Source organism: Primulina tabacum, chromosome 13 (assembly GCF_025594145.1).
Source record: "Primulina tabacum isolate GXHZ01 chromosome 13, ASM2559414v2, whole genome shotgun sequence".
Classification (NCBI taxonomy): domain Eukaryota; kingdom Viridiplantae; phylum Streptophyta; class Magnoliopsida; order Lamiales; family Gesneriaceae; genus Primulina; species Primulina tabacum.
Window position 1 is genome coordinate 3,566,286 of NC_134562.1, and position 16,548 is coordinate 3,582,833.

The following is a 16,548-nucleotide window of genomic DNA, read 5'->3' on the forward strand; positions in this document are numbered from 1 at the left end:
GAATATTTATGGGAATTTGTGCATATTAGTAGTCACCACTACTAGCACAATAATTTAATTAGTAAATTCAAAATTCACTAAAAAAATGATTCCGAACTCATTATAAACCCGAACGACGATCCGAGAGCGCTGATGTACCAAGGATACAAATCTTGTTCATATAATGAAAATCGAAAATTTCGAAGATCAAAATTTTCATTTACCAAATTTAGAACTTGCCATATAAGACAGTTACCATATTTGACAGCTGCTAGTTTTAGTGAACTCCTTCACAAAACAGGCTGTTCCACTCTCCTTCCTTATTTAGCAATCAAGTTAACTTTCACTTCTTCCATCCTATGGAATCAGCTCATAAACTCCTTTATAAGCTTCCTGTTTGATCTCCATCAAACTATAGTCGCCAAATTCCAACTCCTTGAAATTTGACTATCTCAACGGGAACATAGATCCGATACTTGTGTGACCCTTAATGGTTCAGGGATACAGCTAGTCGTGGGTTCACATCTCCATGTGATTCAGAATAACATTTATTCTTATTCGGGTTTACCCTAGTTAACCCCATTTTTTTCATCAACTCCTTGATCAAGAATGTCAGAACTCATTTCTGATTGCACCCATCGGATCATTGTAAGAGCGTCTCGTAGCATTGCCCCATGATCCCCTAGGTATCACTGATAGTGCCTGCAAGAACCTTTAGTCATTGTTAGGTACAGTACGGTCCCTTCAACACATATATCCCGATCGAATCTACAATTATTGGTATATCGAGAGTTGCATATGAATTCGATAACGATGTGATTTATCTTTGATTACTAATAGTGGCATTGCATGTTCAACTAGGGAAACAACTTTCCCTAAAGCAAATTTCTTGCTCTGGCCAGAGACTCCTTGCACTATTAACTCATCAGATCACATAGGATATCTTCACCCGTAGATGAACGGTGAATCCCCGACTACAATGCATTTTCACCTACGTATTTCGAAACTACACCCAACCTCGCCACCTGATGACCTTCGATGGAGTCGGTAAACGGATCAAAGTGCATGCTAGTACATATAGCCCCTACATTGTCCCGGGTTAAAGGACTAATGGTGTACAACCATAACTGCGGACTATTCCACTCGATAAGTGGGAACCACTTGGATAGTCTGAGGGAAGGTTGTTCAGTGCATCATCATATGATCACCCATCTGCGTGAATGGACATCTCTATGCCCTTGCCAATGAAACATGGCGTTTACACCACAAATGCTAGTCTCAAGCTCGAGCGACCTTTATCCTTGTTTAAGGCGGCTGATTCGACTAGGAACCTGTTTAGAATATACGGTACACTTTCTAATGAGTTTCATGATCTTAGTTTGCGACGCAGACCTCATGGTACCTATTGTATATTCAAGGACTTTATCTATGCAGCTTGCATGGGTATACAGATAAAGTATAATGCCATAATCGAATAAAATCGTAAAATATTATTAAAATAAAGATTGTTTTACATTAGAGTCAATAAAGCCCAAGACACAAGTTGGTTTGCCGGGCACCTACTCTAACAATCTCCCACTTGCTCTATAGCCAACTACCCATAGATCTTAGACCCATTGCTTCGCGATGCTTCTCAAACAATGGTCCTGGCAGGGACTTCGTCAGTGGATCAACAACGTTATCTGCGGAGGCGACTCTCTCTACCGAAATGTCTCCTCTTCCCACAATCTCCCGGATTATGTGGAACTTCCTCAGTATATGTTTAGATTGCTGATAAGACCTCGGTTCCTTTGCTTGCGCAATGGCACCGGTGTTGTCACAGTAGACCGGAACTTCAACTGTTTGAGGAATGATATCCAACTCTTGGATGAAATTCCTCATCCAAACGCCCTCCTTTGCTGTAGCCAATGCAGCTATGTATTCGACCTCAGTAGTTGAATCCGCCGTGGCATCTTGCTTGGAACTCTTCCAAGAGACAGCACCACCATTGAGCTTGAATACAAATCAAAAGGTTGATTTCGAATCATCCACATCTGTTTGGAAGCTAGAATCAATGTAGCCTTCCAATTTTAGTTCTCCACTCCCGTATACCAAGAAAAAATTCTTAGTTCTTCTTAAGTACTTAAGAATGTCCTTCACTGCTTTCCAATGCAGTGGACCGGGATTCGACTGATATCAGCTGGCAACATGCATATGCCACATCAGGTCGAGTAGATATCATACCATACATAATACTGCCTATGGCAGACACATCTGGAATGCGGCTCGTGGTTTCTATCTCTTCATCCGTCTTAGGGCACATAGACTTGGATAGATTCACATCATGTGACATTGGGAGATATCCTCTCATGGACTCCTCCATAGAGAATCTCCTCAGTACGGTATCGATATATGTGGATTGAATGAGCCCTAGCATCCTTTTGATCTATCCCTATATATCTGTATTCCTAATACATATGATGCTTCACTCATATCCTTCATGGAGAACTTACCAGCTAACCCTACTTTAGTTGACTTCAACATCCCTACATCATTCCCAATGAGTAGTATGTTATTAACATAAAGTACTAGGAATGTCATTGCACTCCCACTAACTTTCTTGTATACACAAGGTTCCTCAGGATTTTTGGCAAAATCAAACTCTTTGATAGTGTTGTCAAATCTGAGGTTCCAGCTCCTTGATGCCTGTTTGAGTCCATAAATGGATCTCTGAAGTTTGCATACTTTATGCTCACTTCCTATTGATGTGAATCCTTCAGGTTGAGACATGTAAATCTCTTCCTTAATCTCCCCATTAAGGAACGCTGTCTTCACATCCATTTGCCATATTTCATAGTCATACCATGCTGCTATGGCTAGCAGTATCCTAATGGACTTGAACATTGCGACTGGAGAAAAATTTTCCTCATAGTCAACACCTTGCCTTTGAATATATCATTTTGCTACCAATCTAGCTTTGAAGGTCACCACCTTCCCATCCGCTCCAAGTTTCCTTTTGTAAATCCATTTTCATCCTATGGGAACAATTCCCTCAGGTGGATCTACTAAGGACCATACTAGGTTCGAATACATGGAGTCCATTTCGGACTGCATGGCTTCAAGCCATTTAGATGAATCGGCATCAGACAATGCTTCCTTGAAATTTCTTGGATCACATCCAGGAATGGGCTCACCTTGGCCCTCTTCAAGAAGCAGGCTCAACCTATTAGGCGGCCTCGAGATCCTTTCGGATCTTCTATAAGCTTGTGTTTCTTTGATAGGCTGTTGGGATATGGGTTATGCTACTTGTGTAGTATGTGGTTCTCGAATCTTATCGAGTTCTATCATCCCGCCTTTTCTATCCAATAGAAACTCCTTCTCTAAGAAGGTGGCATTCCTTGAAATAAACACATTTGTTTCACTGGGATAATAGAAGTAATATCCAATAAAGTTCTTTGGATATATCCCACAAAGTAGCACAAATTGGCTCTACTATCCAATTTGTCTCCCATTGTCTGCTTCACGTAAGCAGGACATCCCCATATTCTTAAGTAAGAATATTTGGGCAGTTTTCCCATCCATATCTCATATGGAGTTTTATTCACTGCCTTTATATGGATTTGATTCAACAACCTTGCCGCTGTTTCAAGAGCATATCCCCAAAGGGATAGCGGCAACTCAGTGAATCCCATCATAGATCGAACCATGTCCATCTCGTCCGATTACAACGTTCTGACACACCATACAACTGGCTTGTGGCAGGCGGAGTCCACTGTGAGAGAATCCTATTCTCGTTAAGGTAGTCTTGAAATTCAGTACTCAAGTATTCTTCACCTCGATCTAATCGTAGTGTTTTAATACTTTTTCCTTATTGTTTCTCTACTTCTGCTTTGAATTCTTTGAACTTTTCAAAGACTTCAGACTTGTATTTCATTAAATACACATACCCAACCTCGAATGGTCATCGATAAAGTAATGAAGTAGAAATGGCCAAATCTCGTGCTAACACTTAGCGGGCCATACACATCTGTATGGCTCAAATCCAACAGATCATGTGCACGTTCCACTTTCCCTAGGAAAGGGGCCTTGGTCATTTTTCCTTTCAGACAAGACTCACCCGTCTCTAGAGAGTTTATGTCTGACGAGTCAAACATGTCCTCTCCCACTAACTTGTGCATCTTTCTTTGGGAAATATGTCCTAGCCTAACGTGCCACAAATGTGTTTGGTTTAGACTATCTTGTTTTCTTTTGGTTGTCATTGAAATCGTGTTTACTTGGACATTCACTTATCATTGCCAAAACATTTCTGGCCCAGATAATTTCTTATGTCCAGGCTTCTAGCAGTGAAACATACATGTTCTAAATTATCGGGCTTTGTCAAATTTCAGGCCCACCACCTTCTCATTAGGCCCAATCATACTTACACCATTCTCATGGGCAAGAGCCCCATCTTGCATGCTTGTAGTCATGTGTTCCTTGAAAGTAATGTGTATCATTATGCGAGTTTTATGCACTATGCAACTCTTGCATGTGTATTTGAATGTCAACAACATTCAAAACTTTCTCAAACTGACTCTACAGTTCATTTGACATAGAAGCAAGCATATTACACTTTAGCTTGCATCCTATGATCCTACCATCTTGCATGCTTTGTCAGTTCAGCAAGACTGACATTAGTGTGTACGCTATTTTCTCCGAATTTAGAACAATTTTCCCAGCCAATCTTGAAAATTAGTGTTCGGTTAGCTTGTTTTAATGATAGAAATAGATTACGTGACGAAATCGTAAATATACTGATATGGAAACAGAATAAACGTTACAGACTATTTTAAAATATTTTGTAAGACGTAAAATATGGAATTTTGTTTTTACGAATTGCCTCCCACTATTTTGACATTTTCACCACCTTCTGATGAAAAACGGGAAATCCAATTTCCTTAGTGAGTACGCAAGGCCCAATTGCAAAATTATGATCCCGAATAATATCAGCCAATCATAACTTCCAAAAGGTAGAGCCCAATTGCAACTCCTTGCAACCCTTACGTAATTTTGCCTCATGTTTGAGGAGGGTCCAATAATATGATCCCCTTTCTCTTCATGTGTCGAGCCCGGCCCATCAATGTTGAAACTTAATGGACGGTCGCCATGAGATCCCTCAATAATATGAGCCGAAGTCATGGGAGTTTCACGTAGTTCACATCAAATATGTCAGTGGAAGTCATAGCTTTCCGGCGTCCAGGCCTCCCCAATAATATGAGCCAGACACTGACCGCGGGTAGCGTTCATCATGCAACCACCGTTGATGGAAGACAATGAATTATTAAACTTTCTTTTAATTATCCTTTTAATAGGCTTGATTTAAATTTTGGATCTCATCCAAAATGAGGGATTTTAATTTTAAAAATTTGTCTCATCATTAATTTTAAAACTCGTGCCACGATTGTTTGTATGATTGCCGGATTCATGCAACTCTTGTCATTATATTAATAATAACGCACATACTGATTATTTATAATATATCACATACATCATAAAATAATAAAATATGATCGATAACCGAGAGCTAATTGATCCGTACAAGCCACATACGGATCCATGTCCATAACCTAGGTAAATGCAGGGATGCAAATGCAATATTACATAAGCTTCCAATATTTTACATGTCTTCGATCTTCAAAACTCCTTCCGAGGATCGGGCCCACCGTCTTCAAATCTTGATTTCCCACTAATTCTAATATTTACATAAAATATCCATGGAACATTGGGATACAAATTTAGGGGGTGGGAACGGACCATAAACCAGGGCCACTTTTAATTATCAAATAATCAAAAATTACACACGTAAAATATCCTAGCATACACCTAGCACATTGGTCATGGCTCTCGATTATCCTTTTAACATATAATATCATATATTATATAAATCCGATAATATCACATACTATCAATAAATCGTGTATCTCGTAAATTATGACTAACCACCATAATTATCAAATTAAATAAACACTTTTATTTAATTTTATATAATTAAGTTTCTTGAAAAACACCTTTTACCATAAATAATTAAAATCATATTTCAATTATTTATTTTGTAAGAAATTGATTTTATAAAAATTATTGTAGGGGTAAAATCGTCCGTATTTTCATAAAATATCAATTTAACCCAAAATTTTAAAAAATCAGAAAATCGCCCCTGGCATGAACAATTCAAGCCCACGACCCAGCGCGGTGCCCGAGACGTTCCCGGGTACCCGCCCGCGCCGTCCGCCCGCTGCCCGATCCGATCGGGCCCTGGCAGGCGGGCTGTGCGCTGGCCGTGCGCGCGCCGCGCGCCCGCCGTGCGGCGCCATGCGCACGTGCCACTCCTGCCGTGCGGCGCCTTCGCATGCGCCTTGCGGCGCCGCGCGCGTGCAGCAGCCGCGCGCGCGCTGGGCGCACGCCGCGCGGCTGCTGCTTGCGCGTCTGCCCAGAACAATTCCGGGCAGCCCAAAATTAATTTTTTTTTTCAAAAACAGATTTTTCAAAAATAATTTTTCGTGGCGTTTTTCATAAAAATTCTTGTACGGTTAGAAATAATAAACTCAACACAATTTAATTAAAACAAACGATTGAGAATAACCGGCTTTAATACCACTGTTAGTACATCGTATTCTCGCACCCAAGACGCAGCGGAAGTTTAAAAATTTTTTGCTTGGGCGTCGTGTGTTCAAAAACATTCATAGTCCTTCTTGTAATTTCCTACGAGCTTCTCTTAAGATTTGATCGCCTAATTAGGTCCACGATCGAAAACTTTGTTCCTCGCTTGGATTGCACTAGAAATTACAAGCGATTTTTATGTTGAGACTGTATCCTCCGAATTTCCAAAATCCGGAGACGAAGTGGCACGGCGGTGGAAGAAAATCACTTGGCCGAAATTTTTCTCAATATTTCGAAAGTATGGCCGAGAGATCATTGTTCATAAACATAGATTTTGGCTAATTGATTGTTAACCAATAATTAACAATTAATTATTGATTTTAATCAACAAGTAAACAAATCAATTTGCCAAAATTCCTTCCCATAATTCTATGTGTTGGCCGTGACTTCCAAGGGAGAAAAGGAAGGAATTTTCTTGTGTTTTTGTGTGAAGAATAATTCATCACCCAACAATGAACCCTAATGGTGTATTTATAGAGTGAGACTCCTAATCTAATTAGGAGTCCATCTCCCACAAGGACTCTAATAATTTCATTATATTTAAACTCCCACATAATTAATATATAATGTATTTATTAACCATTAATAATACATTATATAATATCATATACACATATTTTATATCACTATATAAAATATATACATGTATATGTATATTTAATTAAATAACTATTATTTAATTTATAACATAACTCTTTGGTTAATTTAATTCTAGACTCTTCTAGAATATTTATGGGAATTTGTGCATATTAGTAGTCACCACTACTAGCACAATAATTTAATTAGTAAATTCCAAATTCACTAAAAAAATGATTCCGAACTCATTATAACACCGAACGACGATCCGAGAGCGCTGATGTACCAAAGATACAAATCTTGTTCATATAGTGAAAATCGAAAATTTCGAAGATCAAAATTTTCGATTTACTATAAGACAGTTACCATATTTGGCAGCTGCCAGTTTTAGTGAACTCATTCACAAAACAGACAGTTCCACTCTCCTTCCTTATTTAGCAATCATGCTAACTTCCACTTCTTCCATCATATGGAATCAGTTCATAAACTCCTTTATAAGCTTCCTGTTTGATCTCCATCAAACTATAGTCGCCAAATTCCAACTCCTTGAAATTTGACTATCTCAACGGGAATATAGAATCCTATACTTGTGTGACCCTCAATGGTTCAGGGATAAAGCTAGTCGTGGGTTCATATCTCCATGTGATTCAGAATAATATTTATTCTTATTCGGGTTTACCCTAGTTAACCCCATTCTTTTCATCAACTCCTTGATCAAGAATGTCAGAACTCATTTCTTATTGCACCCATCGGATCATGGTAAGAGCGTCTAGTAGCATCGCCCCATGATCTCTTAGGTATCACTGATAGTGCCTGCAAGAACCTTTAGTCATAATTAGCGTACAGTACGGTCCCTTCAACACATATATCCCGATCGAATCTACAACCATTGGTATATGGAAAGTTGCATATGAATTCGATAACGATATGATTTATCTTTGATTACTAATAGTGGCATTGCATGTGCAACTAGGGAAACACCTTTCCCTAAAGCACATTTCTTGCTCTGGCCAGAGACTCCTTGCACTATTAACTCATCAGATCACATATGATATCTTTACCCGTAGGTGAACGGTGAATCCCCGACTACAATGCATTTGCACCTACGTATTTCGAAACTACACCCAACCTCGCCACCCGATGACCCTCGATGGAGTTGGTAAACGGATCAAAGTGCATGCTAGTACATATAGCCCCTACATTGTCCCAGGTCAAAGGACTAATGGTGTACAACCATAACTGCGGACTATTCCACTCGATAAGTGGGAACCACTTGGATAGTCCGAGTGAGGGTTGTTCAGTGCATCATCATATGATCATCCATCTGTGTGAATGGACATCTCCATGCCCTTGCCAATGAAACATGGCGTTTACACCACAAATGCTAGTCTCAAGCTCGAGCGATCTTTATCCTTGTTTTAGGCGGCTGATTCGACTAGGAACCTGTTTAGAATATACGATACACTTCCTAATGAGTTTCATGATGTTACGTTGCGACGCAGACCTCATGTTACCTATTGTATATTCAAGGTTTTTATCTATGCAGCTTGCATGGGTATACAGATAAAGTATAATGCCATAATCGAATAAAATCGTAAAATATTATTAAAATAAAGATTGTTTTACATTAGAGTCAATAAAGCCCAAGCCACAAGTTGGTTTTCCGGGCACCTACTCTAACAAGATGTTGTGGTCAAGATCTGAGACAGAATGAAGGCTGCCCATAGTCGTCAAAAGAGTCATTCTGACAAGAGGAGAAGGGATCTTGAGTTTGCCATAGGTGATTACGTTTTCGTTTAGCACCTATGAAGGGTGTTATGAGATTTGGGAAGAGAGGCAAGCTTAGTACGAGGTTTATTGGACCGTTTGAAATTTTTGAAAGAGTTGGGACACTAGCTTATCGTGTAGCCCTACCGCCGAATCTGGCCGGTGTATACAATGTGTTCCACGTCTCGATGCTGAGAAAATACTTAGCGAATCCTTCGCATGTTTTGTGCTATGAGCCGTTGCATCTTGCACCAGATCTGTCGTATGAGGAAAGACCTATCCAAATCCTAGACAGATAGGAGCGGAGACTTCGGAGCAAGGTGACTAAGCTGGTCAAAGTCCGGTGGCTAAATCAAGCAGTGGAGGAGGTCACTTGGATGCTCGAGGCAGATATGAGAATTCGTTACCCGAAACTGTTTGGTAAGTTTAATTTCGAGGAAGAAATTTATTTAAGTGGGGAAAGAATTGTAGAGCCCAATTCAGTACACGTAAAACCCATGCATTAATTAAATTGTTAAATCATTTATTTAATTTTAAAATGAGTTTAGCGATGCATGATTTTTGAAATTTCATTATTTTAAAATATTTATATTTATGTGATGCACGTTAAAATGTTTCTCGAGCTCCATGTTTCAAGCGATTATTCGATGCGGGACCGGGGAATAGAGACCGGTGACGATTTTGACAATTTTAAAATGCGGTATTTTATTTAAGTTATAAAGGGACATTTTAAATGATTTATTTAGTTTTTTAGCATTTTAAATTCAAACTTATTCATTTGGTGATTTTAGGAATTTAAAACCTTTAAAGTTTATCAAGTTTGTATTTTAAACTTTAATTTGGGGTTTGTTAGTAAAGTTAAAGGTGAGTTAATATTTCAATTAGTATTTTAATTAACATTCTTAATTGTGTAATTAAGCAATAATTTCCCCTAATTTAACTACACAACTCACGTACACACACAATCTCACACACTCACTCATGCCTACACACACACACTTCATTTCCTTCCCATTTCATTTTATTCTCTTAAAAAAAAACCTAGGGTTCATAGAGAAAACATCAGCAGCCACTCCCCTTCAAATGTTTCCAGCAATTTTCATTGTGTTTCTTCAAGAAAATCGAGCCACAAATCGTTCCGGATCAACCTTCGCATCTTCCTCACTTCGGTGTCGTTGTTTCGGTAACTTTAAAGATTAAAGGCATGTATATTCTATTATTCTTGCGTCGATCTCATCGTATTATGTGTTGTGATGATTATTATGCGTAAAAATCCATGTCTGATGTACAAAGTTTGAGCATAAATATGTTGGATCGATTTTTGAAATGTTTTTGGATCTAAAACTCAAAATTTTGCTGTCATTTTAATTACTGCAACTTTTTGATCGATTTTTTGGAAAGCTTTCAACATTTAAAACGTAGATCTTTTTGATACCTTCGATTTGACAGTAAAATAGAAATATTTGGATAAGAAATGAGTGAGTTATGATCGTTTTCGTGAGACTGCTTAAACTGCATTTTTCTGAAAAATGCGTTTTTGATGTGTTCTTGAAGTTTTATTGTTGCAGTATTTGTTGAGGATCGACGGTTGTTCGCTGCTGCGTTTAAGTATGTTGAGTATGATGTTGGGATGGTTTTTGGTGTGTTGGTTCACATCGATAGGCACTTGTCTGCATTAAAAGTCGTAGGATGCGTTTTAGTGCCAAATGTCGTGTTCACAGATTAGGTTGTGTTGTTTGCAATGCATAGTTGTTTTGGAGTGTTTGTTTGAGTTTGAATCAGTGCCTTAGCATCCTAGGATGGGTCTTGAGGTGTTGGTTCACGGTCCTTATGATCGAGTGAGCAGGATTAAGTCACAAGTGTAGGGAATTTCGTTTGTTGACAATTCCAACACCTACACGGACCCGAAGCCAGACCCTTACACGGGGTCCGTGCCCTTTTTCCTTTGAAACTTGAATTTCCACAACCTACCCGGACCCCTACTCGGACCCTTATACGGGGTTCGTGTATTCTTTTTTAAAATAATTTTTTTTTTGGACTGTTTTGGGGTTTGATGTAATGATTTAGTACGATAATTAAACGAGGTCAAGTCCCGAGAGACTTAGAACGTCATAAGTTAATTTGTCATTTTGGGTGTGATCATGACTAATACGTCTAAGTTATGAAAGATAAGTGTTTGAACTCATATTAGTACGTGCAGCAGTGGCCCCAAGCGAGATCCAACGAATCTCTCCACGTCAAGCAAGTATGTTCGACGTGCAAAAGAAAATATTTTTATGTTTTTGTGGTATGCTAAATGTCTTGTGACCAAATTATGAACGAGTTTGGAAGTCGGTGAACATGGCCAAGGACCTCTCCACCCCGGTAAAGCATGACCGGGTTTAGATCAGGATTGAAAAGCGGTAAAGCATGACCTGGGACCAATCCACCCGGTAAAGCATGACTTGGGACCAATCCACCCGGTAAAGCATGACCGGGGATCTCTTGTATGTTGCAGTTTATTTTTCCTGTCAGCCCAGTACTTTGGTTTAGTCTGATCAGACACATTTATGTATGAGTGACTTGCTTTGAAACATATCTCTACGCAAAATGATGAAGTTTATGTATGTTCTAGTATGTATGAAGCAAGCATGGATGGTACGTCTACGTTTATGCTATTATGTTCAAGTTTCAAGTATGTACGTTTTACTTTAAAGATGCATGTGGTTTTATTATCTAGTACTTGCTATCTCCAGTGTATACATGTTGGGTCTTTATACTTGATTGATGCAGGTGAGGATGAATTTGAGGAGACGAGGGGTGGGGATCAATGAGCCGACTTGGACTGTGCAGGAGGCTAAACCCGATTACCGCCCATGTTTTTAAGAATGTTTTTATCCATGTTGATTCGAGTACTCTGATTTCATGAAGTGGTTTATGACGTTTAACGATTACTACTTTTGACAAACTTGGTTGTGGTTGTTTTATTGCAATCGTTTTAGATGAGCAATTTGTTGTAATGTAATTTGAATGTTTATTTTGTATTTAAGAAAATTTTAAATCTTCCGCAAATTTTAAAGTTGTTCAAAATACGGTACGTTACAAAAATTGTAGGCAAGAAAATTTTGTCTATGTTCACATATGTCGTCCAATGCGAACATCTGCATTACTACCCAAATGGTGACTAGCAAAGTTAGAATTTATATTTGGTTTTCACATTTGAGGAGTTTGCCTTATATAGCTCATTTGATCATTTTGCTTGATATCTCATCCAAGCTTTCTAAGCATCTCAAGCTCAAGAGAGCAACTCAAATGAAAAAAAATAAGTTTATTTATCATTGAGTTTGAGAAATTATGTTCACGGTTATACCCAGGTCGAGACTGTAAAATATTGAATGTTTTGTACATACTTGCAATTTTCTCTCTTTAATAAAGATTTGCAGTAGCTCGCTCTGTTGATGCTATTTGCCTATATTGGATGAACAATGCGAATTTTTTTGTTCTTATTGATTATTTTATTTTATATTTTTTGTACTATATTATCATCATGATAGACATCGTTTTGACGCAGCATGATCGACAATGGAAAAATAAAAGAGAGCAAACCTTCAAGTGTTTTTCCCGTGTCTTCAAGAGCTTAGCCGCGCCCACGAGCATAGCCACATGCGCGTCATGACCGCAGGCGTGCATCTTTCCTGCATTCTTACTCTTGTGCTCCCATTCAACTTCTTCCTAAGAAGACATAAATGTAAAGTAAATTCCCCCGATTTTCAGCCATCCAAACTTACCAAAGTAAATGTCCTTTTATTCCTATTACGTACATTAATGGGCCCCTTGTGTTCTACTTATTTAAAGCCATCATCAATATCAATACAAAAAGAACTGAAAAAACACCATCAAAAGAGGCCAACCATACAGCAGAAAGGAAAGTGGAAATCCACAAGTTTTCGTGAAATTCCTATGTTTGATGGACCATTACAACCTAAACATAAAAAGGGTAAAAAAAAAAAAAAGTGAAACCTGAATGGGCAAAGCGTCCATATCCGCCCTGATGGCCACGAAAGGAGGTCCGCCGGTGCCAATCGAGGCGCTGATTCCGGTCTTCGCCACCGGAAACTTGTAACGCACTCCCATTTCGTCGAGTTCCCGGCGGATAAGTCGGCTGGTCTCGACTTCCTCGAAAGCAAGTTCAGGGTTCTCATGGATCCTCCTCCGGATCGACTTTATCCATTTCACGTTGCAGGGTTTCCTCGCGATTCTCAGGATCTCTTCCGAACAAGCCTCGCTCCACACGCTGCAATCCGCGGCGCGATCAACTTCTGGGGATGGAGATTTCTTCTTCCCCAGAGAAGCTGAAAGATTCTTGGAACTTAAAGTGGGGTTTATCGAGCCAGCTTGCGCGTGTTCTACGCTTGAAACAGCATCGTGATCGGCGGATCTTTCCTGGGTTTTTGCTGATATTATGCAAGAAAGGAGAAGAAGAGCGAAAATGGGAAGGTCTTTTTCACTGGAAATCCTCATATTTTTTCTCTTGTGCATGGAGAGAAAAAGAATAAGGCTGAAAATTTGTGGAGTATTTTAATGGAGATGGCTAAAAGTTTTAATCATCAAATTCTGGCTATGAAGGTTAAGGGTGGAAGGAAGGAAGGGGATTTGCTTTAAAAACACGTGTTGATCAAAGATTAAAGAATATCGTACGAGGATATATGTCACGTGCAGATTAAAATGTTAAGATTATATTACATTTTTATTTGATGTTAAAACTTTTACGTTGAGATCTAAAATTTTCACTTCTAGTATTCTTATTTTTGAGGTAAAATCGTATAGATTGTCAAAAATAAAAAAAATATTTTTTGTGCGTCATCGTGTGCCAGTGTGCCCTAGAAACATTCAGGTGTGTTGATGTTATTGAAATTATTGCATCAGATAGGCGGACACATGACCACACTGTTTTTGGGCGTTGGTGCGCGACTACGAGGCATCAGCGGTCTTGATAGCCAATTTGTGATGTGTGCGTGGCTGCGCGGTCCGGGCACGCGGTAGCATGGGGCATGCTGTCTTCTTCAACTTTTACTACTTGAATGATATTTAAATGATCTCTAAATTGCTTCTCATGAATGCTGAACCATTCGAGTCTCGACGCCATGCTTGTGGGCACTTCTTGGATGCTCATCATGAGTCTTTGAATAGCATCCTTAAACTTTATGCTTCGTCATCTCGTTATTGGTCATTCCGACAACTTAAATGGATCTCATGCCTTTTTAGAAGCTTGATCACTTCGAGGCTCATCCATGATCGCAACATCATCCCCTTCTTGAAAAAGGATTTTTCAACAAATCTTGCTCATCTCTTATATCAAACAACGAAAGATCACTAATTGAACTTACATTATACTCACTTGGTAAGTCAAGTCAGTATGTATTTTTGTTGATCTTCTCAATCACTTGGAATGGTCCATTACCTCTTGGTAAGAGCTTCAAACACCTCTTTTTTGAAAATATTTCCTTCCTCAAGTTCAACCACACCCAGTATCTCGGTCCAAAAGTCATCTTACTCTTCCTTTTATTGGCTTGCTTCATGTATTGCAAGTTTTTCTTCTCAAAGTTGGACTTCACTCTCTCATGATTTCGAATAAACTCCGCATTTTTCTTATCATTCATGTTTGACGTTTCACTCATAAGAAAAAATAATAAGTCCATAGGAATTAGTGAGTTAATCCATAAACAATTTCAAAAGGAGAAAAATTCGTAGTAGAATGCACACTACGATTATAAGCAAACTCGACAAAAGTCAAATGCTCACTAGTAGAATATCTTTGATTTACTTCGCATTTTCAATGAAGTCATATGTAGAAAATTGCCGAAGTAGACGCACGTGAAGTAATATGGTATCATTTTACTTCGCATTATAACCGAAGTCGTATCCAAGAAATTAGCGAAGTATTTGGCCGGTTCAATGAGAGAAAACCGGTCCAGAATTAGACAGGTGCCGAAGTAAAACAACGTCTTTTACTTTATCGATTTCGTGAAGTTCAGAAATAATAGCATTTATAAAACTACAAAAAAAAAATTTGTAATTAGCGACGGAACTTTAAAGTCACCGTCGCAATCAAAGCGACGATTTATTTAAAAAACCATCGCTAATTAACGACGGTTTAGAGATATTAGCGACGATTTTTGAAATAAACCATCGCTAATTAGCGACTGAATATATCAAAACCCGTCGCTAATTAGCGACGATTTTATATATATATATATAATATTTTTTGTTTTATAATTCAATAAAAAATTTAATTTTATAATTAGTGGATACATGATAACAAAATTCATGATTCCAACATAAAAAATTTACCAAAAATTGAAGCTAAAAAACTTACCGCAAATCGAAACTAAAATCGCCTAAAGATAAATTTATCACAGATGTGAAGTGGTGTGAAGGAACATGAACCTAGTGGGAAGGTATTAATTATAGACAATTTGCGACGATTTTTGAAAAAATAGCGACGATTTTTGGACAAACGGTCTCAATGAGCTACGATTTATTTAAACAGTCGCTATTTTAGGGATGTTTAAATAATCTGTTGCTAAATATAGCGATGGTTTCAATACATCGTCGCTACTTGCGACGGTTTTTCCAAAAATCGTCGCTACAAATAGCGACAATTATATTAAATCATCGCTAATTATAGCGACGTTTCGATAAATTGTTGCTAAATTTTGCGACGGTTTCAATAAACTGTCGCTAATTGCGACGGTTTTTCCAAAAATCGTCGCTATAAATAGCGATGGTTATATTTAACCGTAGCTAAGTACGTTAATTAGCGACCGTCTAAGTAACAACCGTCGCAAAATTTTCCGATTTTACCTCATAATTTTTTTTGTAGTGAATTCATAGTTTACATTGATTGACGAAGTAAATGTTTTGTATAATTTTATAGGTTTTGTATTTTGGTGAAATAATTGATGGGAACGATTTCGTTGTTATGGAACTATGATGAAGTAAATATATTCTATAAGTTTGCCATAATTTTTATTTATTGAAGTATTTGGTATTTTGTTACTTCACAATTTACATTTATTGACGAAGTAGTCGATTTGAAAGACTTCATTTTTTTTGTATTATAGTGAAGTAATTAATAAAGAATCCAAAAACCGTCACTATTTATATTAAACTGTTGCTAAATATAGCGACGATTTATTGAAACCGTCGCTACTTCCGACGATTTTTCCAAAAACAGTCACTATAAATAGCGATGGTTAAATATCGCTAAGTGCGCTAATTAGCGACAGTCTAAGTAACAACCGTCGCAAAATTTTCCGATTTTATCTCATAATTTTTTTGTAGTGAATCAATAGTTTACATTGATTGACGAAGTAAATGTTTTGTATAACTTCATAGGTTTTATATTTTGGTGAAGTAATTGATGCGAACGACTTCGTTGTTATGGAACTATGATGAAGTAAATATATTCTATAACTTCGCCATAATTTTTATTTGTTGAAGTATTTGGTATTTTGTTATTTCACAATTTACGTTTATTGACGAAGTAGTCGATTTGAAAGACTCAATTTT

General features: G+C 38.0%; 1 protein-coding gene across 1 annotated transcript; it reads right to left on the reverse strand.

The window, feature by feature from the left end:
* Positions 1-299: 299 nt before the first annotated feature.
* Positions 300-13,675, reverse strand: LOC142521791 (uncharacterized). The gene is made up of 4 exons (XM_075624975.1): positions 12,997-13,675; positions 12,583-12,708; positions 1,760-1,944; positions 300-336 (listed from the first exon to the last, which is right to left on the reverse strand). The coding sequence occupies exons 1-4, from the start codon at positions 13,513-13,515 to the stop codon at positions 300-302; spliced, it is 867 nt and encodes a 288-aa protein (XP_075481090.1). The 5' UTR covers positions 13,516-13,675.
* Positions 13,676-16,548: the final 2,873 nt, after the last annotated feature.